General features: G+C 41.6%; 1 protein-coding gene across 4 annotated transcripts in view; it reads right to left on the bottom strand.

Annotated features, from left to right (window-relative positions):
• Window positions 1-15030, bottom strand: part of dscama (Down syndrome cell adhesion molecule a) — an 86019-nt gene that overhangs the window by 37252 nt on the left and 33737 nt on the right. For 2 of the 4 annotated variants that reach the window (XM_035179238.2, XM_035179239.2), the window contains exon 4: window positions 2344-2388. The exons of the other annotated variants lie outside the window; for them this stretch is intronic. In XM_035179238.2, coding sequence (XP_035035129.1) covers window positions 2344-2388 — 45 coding nt within the window. The remainder of the gene's footprint in view (window positions 1-2343; window positions 2389-15030) is intronic. 4 annotated transcript variants of the gene reach the window in all.

Below are 15030 nucleotides of genomic sequence, written 5' to 3'. Positions count from 1 at the left end.
GTGAATTGTGTAAATTTCGGAAACTATGGCTTCACTTCACTCCAGGTGGCCTGCAGGCCTATCAGTCCTCTCCTCTTCCCTTCCTCTGTCCACCCAGCTGCTCTGGCACCAACGATGCCACAAACACAAGTCCCTTTCTGTGGATCCTCTCTCAATAGGTTCAATTAATCCCCATATAAGCCACACTGAGCCTGCAACTGGACTCTTTGTTCATTCAAACTGGGAGGCTTTGCAGCTTTCCAGTGAAACCTAAATTACTAATAGAAATATTGCTGTAGTTACATCTTTCATCAAGGACAGTTTGCACTGGTGTCATCACTGGACACACATGCAGGTTAACATGTGATAAGGACTGAGAGGGAAGGCTGTCCGATAAGGTGGGATATAATGACACATGGTGACAAAGCTGAGCACGTTGGACTGTGCTTGCTGGGCGGCCATCTGCCCATCATGTTCAGCTGAAAGAGTTACCTCGGCTCCCTGAGTCATTCCAGTGTTTGATAATTGAGACGTGAGCACAGGAAATATGAAAATGGGAGGAGGGAGGGAGGGAGGGAGGGAGGGAGGGAGAGGAGAGAGAGAGAGAGAGAGAGAAAAAGATCAAGAGGGAAAGAGCACTTCTGGGATACAACCACTCTCTGTCATCTAAAATGACTTACAAATTAGCTTACAGCGGTGTGCTCCCAGTGAAGGGGAAAAAAAGACACAACTTTCATATGCTAATTCAGATCATGCAGAGCAATTATCAAAAAAATGTCAGCTCGGTCTGACAGATCTGAACAGGAACCCAGCGCCTCTGTCTCTGCTCCTTGTCTGTTTTCCTCAGATTCAAGAAGCTTTAATAATTAATTATTCTGTATAGAGATAATCCATTGTACATACTGCAGGTGTGCATATACATGGCACAATCTATGTTATTCTATGATTTTGAACATCCTAACCTACACTCTGCAACTTCCTCTGAAGAACGACTCCAACAGTCTGGATGCCACTTATGGGAAAACCCATGGTGTCAGCTAAACAATATCAATAAAAAAAATGCTTCCTCATCACTCTGCTCGCTGTGTCCCTATTGTACAACTGTCTTGGAGTGTATTAGTGAGTAGAGTGTGGTCCCTGGAGACAGCAGGGGCCCACAGTGTCAACGTAACCTTGGCCACTAAAGTCATGCAGCTTGACAAAACAAATAAATAAATAAAATAAGAAAATTTATAATCCAGGCCACGGCTGCACACTAACAAAACCATTAGCAATCTGCATCTAAAAATGTTCTCATGTGTGCGTGTGGCAGTTAGATGAGTGTGCATGTGGTTTTCACTGAGTAGCTTTTGAAAATGTGGCTTAAGATGGTTTTTAACTTCAACCAAAAAAATGGTTATATGAGTGAAAAATGTGTTGACATATTGTGTGTATAAATACTGAGAGTAGATTTTGGCAAAGGTGATAGGTACAACAACACAAATGGAGTTTCTTAAATACAGTTAGTATGCAAAACATCATTTAACACAGCAACATTCAATGCTACACTTTACACAGGAGAACAAATACTGAACATAAACACAAATCCACGAGACTGGTGGATGATGGATTGAGATGATTTGTTCATGCAATAGTAACAAAATGAATTATTGCATCTTTCCATCCATGAAAAAACCCTGTCAATTTAATTCCTATGTCGTAAAATGAAAATTTAGCGAGCACCGTCTTTTTAATAATCTAAAACTGCCACTATCTTACTGCCATATGCGACGCCATACTGTTTCTCACTATGAGAATGTCACACACTGTCTGGCGCCAGAATTGCCGGTGCAGTCTGTGAGTAATAATGAGTGTATGATGAGCCCAGGAGGGCCCGTGTTGTAATTAGGCCCGGTTAGAGTTATTGGCAGAGTGACTCCAGTTTGATCAGGCTAGGATAAGCATCTCTATAGAGAGGGAGATCCCACCAATTTAGAGCCCCTTTAATAAAAATCATTTGTCATTCTTACAGGAGGCACACTGACAGCTGCTGGGGGGTTGCCATGGCAACGTACTGGCCACCATTCGCTTAACAGGCAATCCTCCCAGTGCTGTAAATGGCGGTGAGGTGTAAAGACAAACATGCACGTACAATGTCCAGTTAAGACATATGCAAGAATATACAATAGTGCAGAAATTCTTCAGCTAAAATCTAAATAATCTTATAGTGAAATACTGATTGCAAAGTACCTGCCAAATAATTGTCATTTAAAATCTCCATATTTTAAATGTACTGTTGTTATTTTCCCTTTCAAATGCTGGAGTGAGCATCTTAACTGTCTGTACATGCAGAGGTTGTTCTATGGAATGGTCTTGGTTTATTACCTGAATGTTTGTGTCTCCCATCAACAACCTCATCCAACACCCAGCCTGCCATAAATGACAAATACTGTCTTTAATAATACATTCAACATAACATGTACATGTAAAATAGAACATACACATTTGCATGTTAACATAAACAGTGACAATTGTTTGTCAGTGACAACTAAATCATTAAACAGCCACAATTTTGACATTAAATAATCATTGTATGCATTTATTTAGCGAAATTGCCACATATCATCTGGTTGTAGCTTTTCACTTGTAAGGAACCACTGCATCTCTTTGACTTCAGTGAATATCTTGGCATCATTAAAAACTAAGACATTTGAAGATGTCAAGTCAGACTTTTAGGCATTTAAAGGTAGATCTCTACCCTTCAGAAAAGCTGCTACTGATCTAATCAAAGAGACGAGGTAAGTCAAATGATGCTAAACATATTGTACCTAATTAACCATAAAACTGCACATGGACACGTAAAAATGTTCTTATGACTCAATTAGGAAAAAGCTTCGATATCTCATCAATGTTCTTCATAAGCACAAAAATACAGGAGTACAGGGAGTCACACACAAACTGAGCACCTGCCCTAATTTCTCATCACACCTGGACGACAGAGTTGAAGCAGCGTCTCCTGGGCTACCTACAGTATCTGAGAGCCGAGTCAGAGTAGGAGACTGTGCTTTTTATTTTTTTATTGACGCTCCTAATCAGCAGCAGCATCCCTCTGCTCATTAACTAGACACATGCTAGCCTGAGGCTAACGGCCTCATATGTCAACCACAGATAAAGATGTCATCTTCTGCTTGACTGACTAAACCACTATTAAAACTAGATGCAAATAGACGTTGAACGATATTCAAATCAGGAGGCAACAGGGAGGCTTAAACCCTGAGGCGCTTGGCCTCACGGTTGCCCCACATTCCTCTGTCATGTTAGAAGAGATTTTAGATACTGTCTGTGTTCAGAGTGATGTTCCACAAGACATCTGAGATCTCCAACACAATGATTTGATCGTCGGCATGGCAGCCGTTCGTTTTGTAGTAATCTTGGGCAGTATTAGAAATGTGTTGGTTAATTATTTGGGTGCTGACATGAATATATTGAGTGTGAGAGTTTTTTTTATATTTTAACTGAAAAACACCTGTCATCTATGTACCCAGTAAGAGAGCAACAGTGATGGCTATTGTCAGCATCATAAACTGCAGGCACACTAGCTGTGTGGACAGACCAATGAAACTATCTCATCAAACAGAAACTGAATCAAATAATGGACAGAGTGTGAATGGACTATATTTGTACACAGGATTCATCTGGCAGACACTATGTGTCTATTCTCCACCAGTCTGTTGTGAGGAAGCACTTCCTCAATCAGACAAATGTTTGTACTAAGGAGAGAAATCACACATTGATCACACTAGCTTTCAATGCTTTGCCTGTGTGTTTCAATCAGTGGGTGTGTGTATGCGTGTGGCGTAATTAGCCAGTACTGGAGTTGAGCTATTAAACCCCTCGTGCTTGTGTGTTTACAATGCTATCATTGGCCCCTCTCTGGCCAACACTAAATGAGCCACTGTTGAGCCTCAGCTGTATAATCATGAATATTCATCTCTGTCAGTGAGAACCTCTCTCTGTGTGTGTGTGTGTGTGTGTGTGTGTGTGTGTGTGTGTGTGTGTGTGTGTGTGTGTGTGTGTGTGTGTGTGTGTGTGTGTGTGTGTGTGTGTGTGTGTGTGTGTGTGTGTGTGTGTGTACTGGCAGGCATTAAGGAAGCTATTACTATCTACTCAATCACAGTCCTTCACTTTATCTGGATAATAAGTTATGCTGACAACAATTCTACTCATCACCAAACCAAAAACAAAACAGGCTTTGTTTTGGAATTGAGAAAGAGTTGAGCCTGTTTCCCTGCACCAGGTCAGGGTTATCCATCCAGTGTTTTCTCACTGTTTTGTTTCCCCGTTCATTTACGCTTGATGAAAGCTTAGGATTGAAGAGAAAAACAAGGAACGGCTTGATTAACCCTACAGCACTTGGGGAAGAGAAACATCACAAACAGTCTCTTCAACACCACAGACACTCACTTTTAAATACTATCTGTGCACCCACAAGAGCTATTTCTGAATCAAAGTAATGTGGTTTTCATGTAAATGTGCACATCGCAACATGATTATTAATTACATTTCCTAAGTGAGAACGAGATGAGCCTTCAAGCCCTCCACTAAACTGTGATAACCTGAGTGTAAAAGAGTTACTCCCACAGTGCAATTCCCCTGAGTCTCCATGGCACTGCATTCCTGCTTATGGACAAGGACTTAAACACAGTGCTCATTGGTGTTTCATGGTAATTTGCAGTGGCAAGTGAAGCAGGCGATGCTGCTGTGTGAGTAAAGCAGAGGGGGCAAGAGGAGGATTAGATAATCAAACAGTGTGCCACTTTAAATAATCTCTGGCTCCTCTGGGGGAGGTGAGACTTAAAGCTGGAGCCCTTCTGCTTTAATTGTCTGATTTTCCCGTCATTACTGTTGAGGGCCTCAGTAATTCAGGCTTATTAAATATTCAGGAGCCACACTGGGGAGGGGAGGGAAGGAGGGAGTGGTGAGAGAACTATGATGTTATAGAGAGGAGTGAGAGAAGGAGAATGGGAGGAAGTAGTGGCAAGAGGAGGCGCATGTGGTCACTGCTGGAAGACTGAAACAGAAATATATTTTGAACTTTAAAACTGTGAACAAGCCCTACAGACAAATACAAACTGAGCAAAATAACTGCTTTGTAGAATACCATTTTGTGAGCATGTGCTCACATATTGGCAAATTCACTTTTACACAATGTATATATTGATTTGCCTGCCAAAGTTAAAATCAACCCGTCACACTTATTTCCTCACATCAAACATAACTAATATGTGGTGAAATTAAATCCCCCAGTAACTGTTATAGAACACACGGAAAATCATAAAAAAAGAATCTTGCATGTTTATGATCTTTCACTTTTTGTTACTTTCAAGAGTTAGAATATCATGTCAAGTGATAGTAAAACTGAGCCTAAGGAGCACTAAGACGTATTGATCTAAAACAGAACTATTTTATTCAAGTAGCATCATTTGGGAGAACGAAAGAAAGAAAGAAAAAAAGAACTGCACTTCCTAGCCGTGCTGACTGGAGCTCTCCATGGTGCTGAACTGCGCCAAAGACATTAAAGAGAACAAAACCACTGGTTTTAGTGCAGCTACATCATAAAACAAATGTATTAATGGAATACATTTACACTTAATGAAAGGGACTATAAAGATAGAGATTTACTGTAGACTGTTAAAATGAAGTTGTTTAAAGAAAACATCTTCTTCTGCTCTGTATTAGACTGATGATGATGACCTAGTGATGAAGCAAACGGTTCTTTCTCCAACTTAAACATGAAGAAATCCCAACAGGTTAAAACCGCTGCAACATGCTGTGTGAATGATAAGACTGAAAACCACATTACAGTGATTATGTTGAAGGAACTGAAGAGACAAAGTGCTGCTCTCTAATGAGTCACCCTGTCTGATCATGGCCCCGAGCTCCAGCCTTCATCTACAACACTGCATAAACTACATGTTGACATGACATTTAATCTGGTCTTCAGTCTGTAAAACCATATTTTCTATAAAAAGATGCTGAGAGTCTGCCAGTGGAGCGAGATGATTTTACTTATCTACTGATAAAATCTGCCATTAGCCTGATCTGCTAATGCAATGCTTTATTTCAAGGAAAATAGTCTATATTATAAACAAATGAAATTATAAAATGTTAACTGAACAGTAAAGATTAACCCTGGGTTCAAACTTTTTTATTTTGATATGACACATACACAGGTTTACTGAGTAATGGAAGAAGTAACCCAGATCTGTGAAAATAGTTATACTACAGTGTAAGAAATACAACATTCAAATGTTTCCATAGGTTTAGGTAGATGCAAATTATGTTCATCGTTATGAGATGGACTTGAATTATTTTATTAATATTTGTTATGTTGGCAAAATGTCTCTGACAGTTCCTGTATTATATTAAATTGTATTGTATTTTTATCCTTACTGATGGATACATGTGAAAGCAGCATTTTAATGTTTCAGCTTTCCAAGGTTGAGCAAATAAGTTATTTAAGTGTGGTTAGTTCTTTTTTTTTAAGTACAATCTGAAAATGTAGTGGAGGAGAAATACAATGTAAAAGAAAATAAAAATACTAAATTAAAATAAAAGAACTTCAAAATATAAATAATTACAGGACTTGAGTAAACACTGAATTACCTTCCAGCACTAGTGAATCTTGATAAATACAAACCCAACTGACTCACGAATAGACACAGAGTAAAATAGAAATTGTTTTATTTTACACGGTGTTATAATTATAAAGATAATAATAATAATACAATGTCTCCCAGGAAAACCTGCAATTATACTTTATATAGGTGAAACATCTATATCTATTGATTTACCTGCTAATCAAGATTAAAAACCTGTCCCTGCAAAAACAACCAATAAATATGAGGATGTGTTGAAGGCTCATAAATGTGCATACATGTTGGGGTAATTATGGGTGCTGATGTAAACTGATAAACACGTGTTCTCCATTGGCACATAGGAAATACTGAGGCCTCGCTCTTCTCTCACCAGCACTGGCTTTGGACCAACTTCCATGTGAAGGTTTCAGAATCAATCAAAACAATCTCCTTTCACTAAGACCTACAATCATTTATAAGTCCAGCTTTATATTAAGGGTCGAGCTACACACATTTAAAGGACCTGCACACTGACACACATGTGCATTTTTACATGAACACTAAGACATGATGCATATTAGCTAAATAATATACTTTTTAAGAATGGATCAAAGACCAATAGGTTTTAGCTGAAACCTTTGAGTATACGTTCTGTGTTGGTTTCAATTAATAAATATTTGTATAATTCAAAATGTATAATTGTTGTATGGAAACTGATTGTAAAAAGAACCTTGAAACCACATTCAAACAATGATGAAGTTTGTGACATGTTTAATCATCAACCAACACTGAGCTCATGTCGGTGGGAAGTCTTGACACTCTGACCCTCTTATCCCAGTTACATCTCCAGTGGTTAGAATGTCGACGCTTGTTTACTGGATGACTCCACCACCATGTAATCAAATCCTCACTGAAGCCTCCACTTTTCCTACAATGCCTCAAAAATCACAATGAGAAGATCTCTCTCCTTTTCCTTTATATCATTGCTTTTCCATTCCATCTCCCTCCCCTCCCCTTCTCCCTCTTTGTTGCTGTCCATTCTGTCTCCTTGCTTTTCATCTCTTGCTTTTTTCCTTGGTGATTCCCTTCCCTTCCCCTCCTCTCCCCATCCCCCTCTCCCCGCAGAGCATTAGCTTGCAGTGGTCAGGCCGCTTGACAGCTGCTCCACCTGAAGAATATCAATCAATGTTGCTGTGGAGACAGAAACAGGCTCTCCTCCTTTATTTTCTAGCCCTTCTTTCCCTTCCATCGTCTCACATGTGGCTGCTCGTGTGCTGAACACAATCCACTGTTTGTTTGTTTTTTTCATATATTTATATATTTAACAACTTGAACTGAGCTGATTCAGGAGCATGCTATGGCATCTTTTGCCGCTAATTTCTCTGAGGTGTGACTAATTGAGTTGCGGATGCGAGAACCCAAGATGTCTCAGACTATCACTCGAGACGAGCCAGGCAGACAGGCGTGGGACGGAAGTGTCTATCACTGCGAGCACATGACAGAGGAGTGAGCACTGTACAAATCAAGCTGCTCAATATAGAACAACACTCAATATACTATAATTGCCATGAAGCCCTGCTCATCCATGCAGAAAAAAGTCAGTGTTGAAATGCTTTTGGTATGTAGTTTTTTTTAATGTTTTCTTGTATATATTTAGCATTTAACCCAGTAGCCTTCAATAAATAAACCCTATAAAGATAATTCCTTTTGTTCTGAAAACAGGTTGTGATTATATCACCTAGCAACAATTCCACCTGGAAACCCAAATTATCAGGAGACCAATCAAGTTCCTCTGTCTAATTGCTACAATCTACCTTCACATACAGCTCCCTCTCCCATTACATGGCTCCAGCCCTGCTGCTGCACATAACAGCGAGCAGTGAAATGGCTCCCCACAGACGCATCGTCAGTGGCACCGATGCCAGGCCCGCCAGCGGAGGGTTAAGTAAATATTGGGCGAAGCATCTGCTCTCAAAGTGCCATTGTCTGCCTGTGCTCCTGCCTGGTCCCAGCCTGGTATAAATCACACACAGCAATTAGTGCCACGCCGTCCCCCTGCCCTCGTTAAACAACCCTGCCTGCTGAGGAGGCCCATAAACACCAGACACCAGCCTGCATGGGTGGAGGAGAGAGGGGTGGGATGGATGGATGGATGGATGGATGGATGGATGGATGGATGTGACCAGTGGACGAGTGTTCCCTCTGCTTTTTTACCGCTAACACTTAAATAGGAGTAAGTTAACCATAAGCCATCCCATAATTGACAGCTAACATGCTCACATTGACAGTGGTAAAATGCTGATGTTTAGCATAATGTTTACCATGCTCCCCATGTTAGTTTAGTTTGTTATTAGTGTACCAAGTGTAGATAAGGCTGATGGGAATTCCTTTAGGTGCAGGTATTGGCTCATAAAATTGAAGCATTCGACAAATTCAAAGTTGGACCATGAGGATGTAACTGAGGTCCATGAGACCAGTGATTGACCTTGAAACACAGCAGTAACATCCACATGACTAAATGGTCAGTGTCTATATTTTGATTTTCTACACAATGAAGCACTTAAGAGACCTGGGTTTCTTAACAGTACAGAAAAAGCGGAAACCAAAAGGAGAAAAGGAAGGAGATCCAGCTCCAGGTGATTCCTCCATGTATTTTTTCCATGGCTATTTTCTTTTAACCTGTAAAAAGTGTGCAGTCTTCATCAAAGAGGAGAGTAGTGTCTGGCAAAAGATCAACTGTGTAATTAAAGCCTTGATGTGTGGGCTGAGTGGCTGCACTTTGTTTGGTAAAAACCTTTCAAATAAGCAAATTGAGAAACGGGAACAGATCAGGGACATCTTCTGAGTCAACAGGGACATACAGTAAGGGAGTCAAAAGAAGAGACATGCAGCAGCTGTGACACCATATAGATTGTCATTTTGAATGGTATTGTGTGTTTCCTTACTCTTGTCGCGGGTTAAGGGCCAAGAGTGTAGCACCTTTTTAAGACCTATGAGGCCAATAGTGATTTGTGAGTATGGGCTACACAATTAAAATTTGATTGATTAATTGATTGATTGAATAAAAAATACCAAAAGACCAATAATCCCAATACAAAATTACATTAAATGTGGTGGGCTTTTAGCTAACCACAAAAGTTTCCTGTTTGGGCAGACACGTAGAGGAGTCACGCTGACATCTCTATTCAGTATGCTTTTAATATTATTTTATTTGATGTCACCATGGTAAAAAATTTGTATTCAGATTACAGCTAACATGTCTTATTTAGAATTGAAAAAGCCTTTCTAAATAATCCATAACAAAGATCATAATTAAAATATCTTGGCTGCGTGTACAACTGTTCTACACAAACCATTAACACAATTAGAAAAGAAAAGACTTGTTAGTCAGCTTGCCAGTTCACATGTCTTTAAAAACAAGGGAGGCCTTCTATTCTTATTTAACTTACACGAGTGTAACAGCCTGCGCCAATGATCTAGTTTATGGTCTAGTTTATGATGAAAGCCCTAAAAAGTCATAACCAATGATCACTGGGCTGATTTTTATCATTCATCAGCCAGTGATCTGAAATACCTAATTAAACCTTCAATGTAATTTAGCTGACAACAGCTGATGAAAGGACAAAAACAGCGGCTGGTGAGAAGAGAAATAGCCATCAGCACCCCTATTACCATATTGCTCTAAATTACCACAATCACAGGGGGAGCATTTAACATGCCACCACCCAGTGGAAAAAAAGGGTCCCACAAATAATCAGAATGAATGTAAGTGATTTACATTCTGCTCTCTTTGTGATTGTGCTACCAGTTGCTGTTGTGTCCAGGGTAATTAGGAGATAATGAGAGTGTTATTGGGCAGTGGGCACATTTAGAGCAGGAGAGAGGGAGACAGACAGGGAGGGCGCTCGGGTGCTCAATGACTTGTCAAAGGGACGATGCTGCATGGGCTGACTCCACCACCATGACCACCTGACTGCCACTGACTCATGAGAAGGCAGAGGAGAGGGGGATGAAGGGGATGGGGGAACTGACATGGAGGAGGGGGATGTGGAAGTATGGCTCCAGCAGGATGGGAGTGCTGGTTAGCAGTGGTGCTCCTGGAGCAGAAAATATACGAGGAAAAAAATGTCATTGAGGGAGCACTTGCTTAGATTTCTTTTTTTTTTATGTCTTTGTACCCTCCTGCTATTCCTCATTTCTTTTCTTACGCCTTGCCTCGTCTGCTCTGTGCCTGTGCAGAAAAGACTCTTAGACAGGACGACAATTGTGCAGCAGCAATCCTTCTGAAATACGCCTCCCTCCGATTCCCCTTCTCTCCTTCTCTCCCAGACTGATTCTCCTGTTAAGGTGCATTGTGAGAGACAGATAGAAAGACAGGGGGGGAGAGGTGAGCTGGTTACTGTGGCAACCAGGAGAGTGACTCTTAGGCAATGGCATATGCATAGGGAGGGAGGGAGAGAGAGAGAGAGAGAGAGAGAGAGAGAGAGAGAGAGAGAGAGAGAGAGAGAGAGAGAGAGATGGAGTGTGCTGATGAAGGGATGTAAAGGGAGGGTGTAGTAGAGGTGGTGTTGGGGGGCTGGAGGAGGTAGAGTGCAGGAGGCAGATCAGAGGGAGGTGTCAGTGGGTTACTGCGCACACAGAGATTCACCCTCTATTTCTACCCTGGCAGAAGAAAGGGAGGCAGAAACAAAAGGAGCTGTCTTTTGAATGGTCGCTGTGCTGGATTGGACTGTCAGCGCTTCCTACTAACAACCTCACTTAGCTGGTTGCTGCTCCCACTCCCAGACACTTCCTTACTCACTCTCTCTCTCTTCCTCTCTGACTCTCTTTCAGAACGTGCTTGAGTCATTCTCAGATTAAATATTACCACTATTAGATGTTCAACTGCTGGATTGGAGCGTTTTCTTCTCCACATTTTCCTCGAATCCAAGGTGGCATCAATACATCTCTAATTTTATCCAACCAGCAGTCCAAAACCCAAAGATAATCAGATTTCTACAAACATACATATAACTAAAAGGACTGTGAAAAACACGACATATTGTTTCACTCGGACTAAACAAAGTGATTGGCTGGTGTTCTTGTCTTTCACTATCCAACCTGCCAGCCTACACCGTGATGAGCCACGGAAAAGTCGGCTTCTAGCAGTTGTCAGGCACTGTCGTGTTATCTTTGACAAGAGGAACGATGAGAGCGGGTGGGATGTATTGATTGCAAGTGTAGCCTTGCTAACTTTTCCAGGATAAGCTTTTCTCCACTTGCTACATTACATTGAAGCAGTATGTATTTGGTAAAGTTCTGTTGTGGACACAGTGGCTGCAGTTCAACTCAAGTTTAATTTATGAAACTATGCAATATTTTTACTTAACAGCAGCCACTTTAGCCACAATTGCCAAATGAGGGATAATAATTATTATTAAAACATGGTGTTACAATAGCACAAGTAAATGACCTAACATTAGCTAATTGGTGAGAACAGAATGTGTAAGACTGCAGCAGCATGACCCATATGCACGTTCAAGAGTGCATGTTATTGCTAATGAATTCAACTATTGATTTTTATCCGAAATAATTGATTTTCAAAGTAGTTGCTGATTCATTCTCTGTAACTGACTAACAGTTGCAGCTACTTTAAACGATCTGTCTGAATCTTGCCATGCCTGCATGTTAGACAACTAGATTATTACAGATTACAGCTATCACAGATTATTACATTTGTCCCATTTCTCAATACAAACTTGGTACTTTGTTTATAAGAGGCCAATTGACCTTTAAACTCTTTCCAGAGGCGTTGTGACTTTCCCAGCCTGTTGTGAAGACAAGAGGAGGATGATAGTGAATAGCCTCTGACCTTATGACAGGAGCCCACAGAGAAACAGACTGCCAGAGACAAACAGAGCCATGGGGTGGGTGTAATGAATATGCTGCCCCCTATGGTGGGGATGACCTTATAAACAACAACAAACTGTCACTGTGGCCAGGCCTGCTGGGAGCTGCCCTATGTGCAAGGGCAAATGGCCTGGAATCCACTGGACAGGATTGCTAAAGCTCACAGAAAAGACTCTTATTAGACATTATAACACAGGACAGGCTCTTAGACTGCTGGGGTTTTAACAATCAGTCAGCCTCAGTCAGGAATGAAATATTTAAATCCATTCATCAACCAGCTGACATGACCGCATCAGTAATTTTTGCACCCGACGTGAAAGGTATTTGTTGTATTTACCCAGAAGGATCATCAAAAGTCTCATCGATGCTGCGGTGGTAAACGTGCTCCCGCTATGTCATGTAACGCTAAGTGACTGCTTTTATTATACAAGACAAGCTACACCTGCGATCGCTGTGATCTCAGCAAGGCGTTCGGAATCAAACAGCAGAGGAGAGACATCCTCATGTTTCAAGGGGGACTTTTATGTCACTATAAGGGAGACGGGGAAGAGCAGCGGTGGAGGGTTAGAAGTCGGAGCGAAGACATATGGCATCTTGAATTTTGGGCAATGAGATCTGACAGGTTAACTGAACATTTGGCGAGGGGGTAGCGAGTGGTAGGGGTGCGTGGGGAAGAAAAAGGGTAGAAGGGAGGTGGGGAAGGAGAGGTGGAGGAGTTGCGTGTGGGTGTTGGCATGTGCGTGTGTGTGTGTTTTGGGTGAGAGGGGTAGGTGGGTAAGGTTGCTAAACACTCCCATCTGTTCATATCCCGAGGCGCTACTGGGGCAGTTAGCTACAGTCTTATGCAGATGAGGTGTTGCTGTGCCAGCTCCTTCCACTTACTGCGGATATATTATTCAAATATATTTGAATAATAGGAATGACTGGATGGGGAAACAAGCAGGGTCAAGCTGTTTTCTGGGGACTGTTTGCTTTTTACCATTAAATGATCACAGCTTCTTCAGGCTGTGTGAGTGCCCTAACTATGTCCTCATTATGGGTTGCCTTCCTCTGGGCCCCAAGCACCGTCCCAAGAGAGAGATCTGCCAAACAGGGGTCCTCTACACGCACTGACATGCATTATTTGAGCTATTAGGATATTGTGAGATACTAAGCTATACTCATAATGTCACTGTGTACGTTTGTACAGTAACAGAAGGGAATGGTAGCTTACAATGGGCAATTTAAATGTGGTTAATATACAGTATATAAAACCTGCCCATAAAACCCTACATTATAATAAACCTGCAATAAAAGAATTTACATTTATCATTCTAAACACTCTGCTCCAAGACAATTAACAGAATTAGATAATAAAGTCCTTGAAAGATTTCTTAGCATCATAAACTCCGACTCCAACCCACACCGCTGACTGAAAAGGGGGTTTTAAGGGGTAATTGAGCGAGATCTTTGCATCCCCCACATCCTTGTTCTTAGACACAGTCATGTCATGTGGGTGCTCCCCCTACGTGATCACATAGTCAAATGAGGATAAGGAGCTTTTGATGGAATGAGGGGGATAGGAGGGGAGGGAGAAAAAAACAGCTGAAGAAGTGGAAGGAAAGCAAAGCCCGGACTGATTTGAATCTGGTAAACTGTCAGAGAGAGGGATTACCCCCACCAAATCCCTGGCGAAAATAGAGGCCCAAGTTATTTACTAGCCTTACAACCAGCTGCAAACCATCTGTACTTAATTGTAAGACACAAACTTTATGAAGATCAACTGGGGATTTGACCACAAAGCCTCTTACGCCACTGAATTGGTGTCCCTGCTTCGAGGGAGAGTATGGGAGGGTGCTCGAGACATGTCACATGTGCTTTGGAGGACATGGACTCCACTGCTCTCTCTCTAGTCTCGCCACATCCCGACAAATACATAGACAAACCTTGTGTATTAGAGTAGGGGGGTGGAGAACAAGGGCAGAGAATTAAGACGCGATTAACTAAGCATGTGTTCCTACAGTTCTGTATGCAAAGAAACAAACCTATACAAGGTACAACACACACAAACCTACACACACGCGACTGGCCATTAAGGTTCAAAACATTTAATTGGCTCGAGCGTAGAAGCCTTTTAACATGAGGCCGGTCATTGGTTCCCAATTAGGCATGTAAGTGGCCGGGTGACCTACACTTAGCCATGGAAATCAGCATAAGGGAGACAATACCTACACTGACCAGGAGATTTAAGCCCAGTACAAAACCTGCATGTGGCATTGTTTAATGTAGGTCGTTGTGCATTATGTTGTTCTTGGCAGCCATCTGAAGACAGGAGATAAGAGGTCCTGTCCAAGCCATTGAATGGCAGGTAGCCAGCGTAATCCTATTTAACGAGATCTGGGCTGAATCTGGGATGGGGCGTGTTGCTGGGGTCACACAAGGAGCCCGGCGGGGTCAGGCTGTGGCTTTGTGGGTGGTTTGGTCTTAAATATTGTCTGTCTTAAAAACAATGTGCACTTCACTGCCTGTGTTTGTCCTGAAACTGATACATAAATTCATGTTAAGT

This window comes from Hippoglossus stenolepis, chromosome 15 (assembly GCF_022539355.2).
Source record: "Hippoglossus stenolepis isolate QCI-W04-F060 chromosome 15, HSTE1.2, whole genome shotgun sequence".
Lineage (NCBI taxonomy): Eukaryota > Metazoa > Chordata > Actinopteri > Pleuronectiformes > Pleuronectidae > Hippoglossus > Hippoglossus stenolepis.
This window is presented reverse-complemented; position numbering and strand designations above follow the sequence as displayed.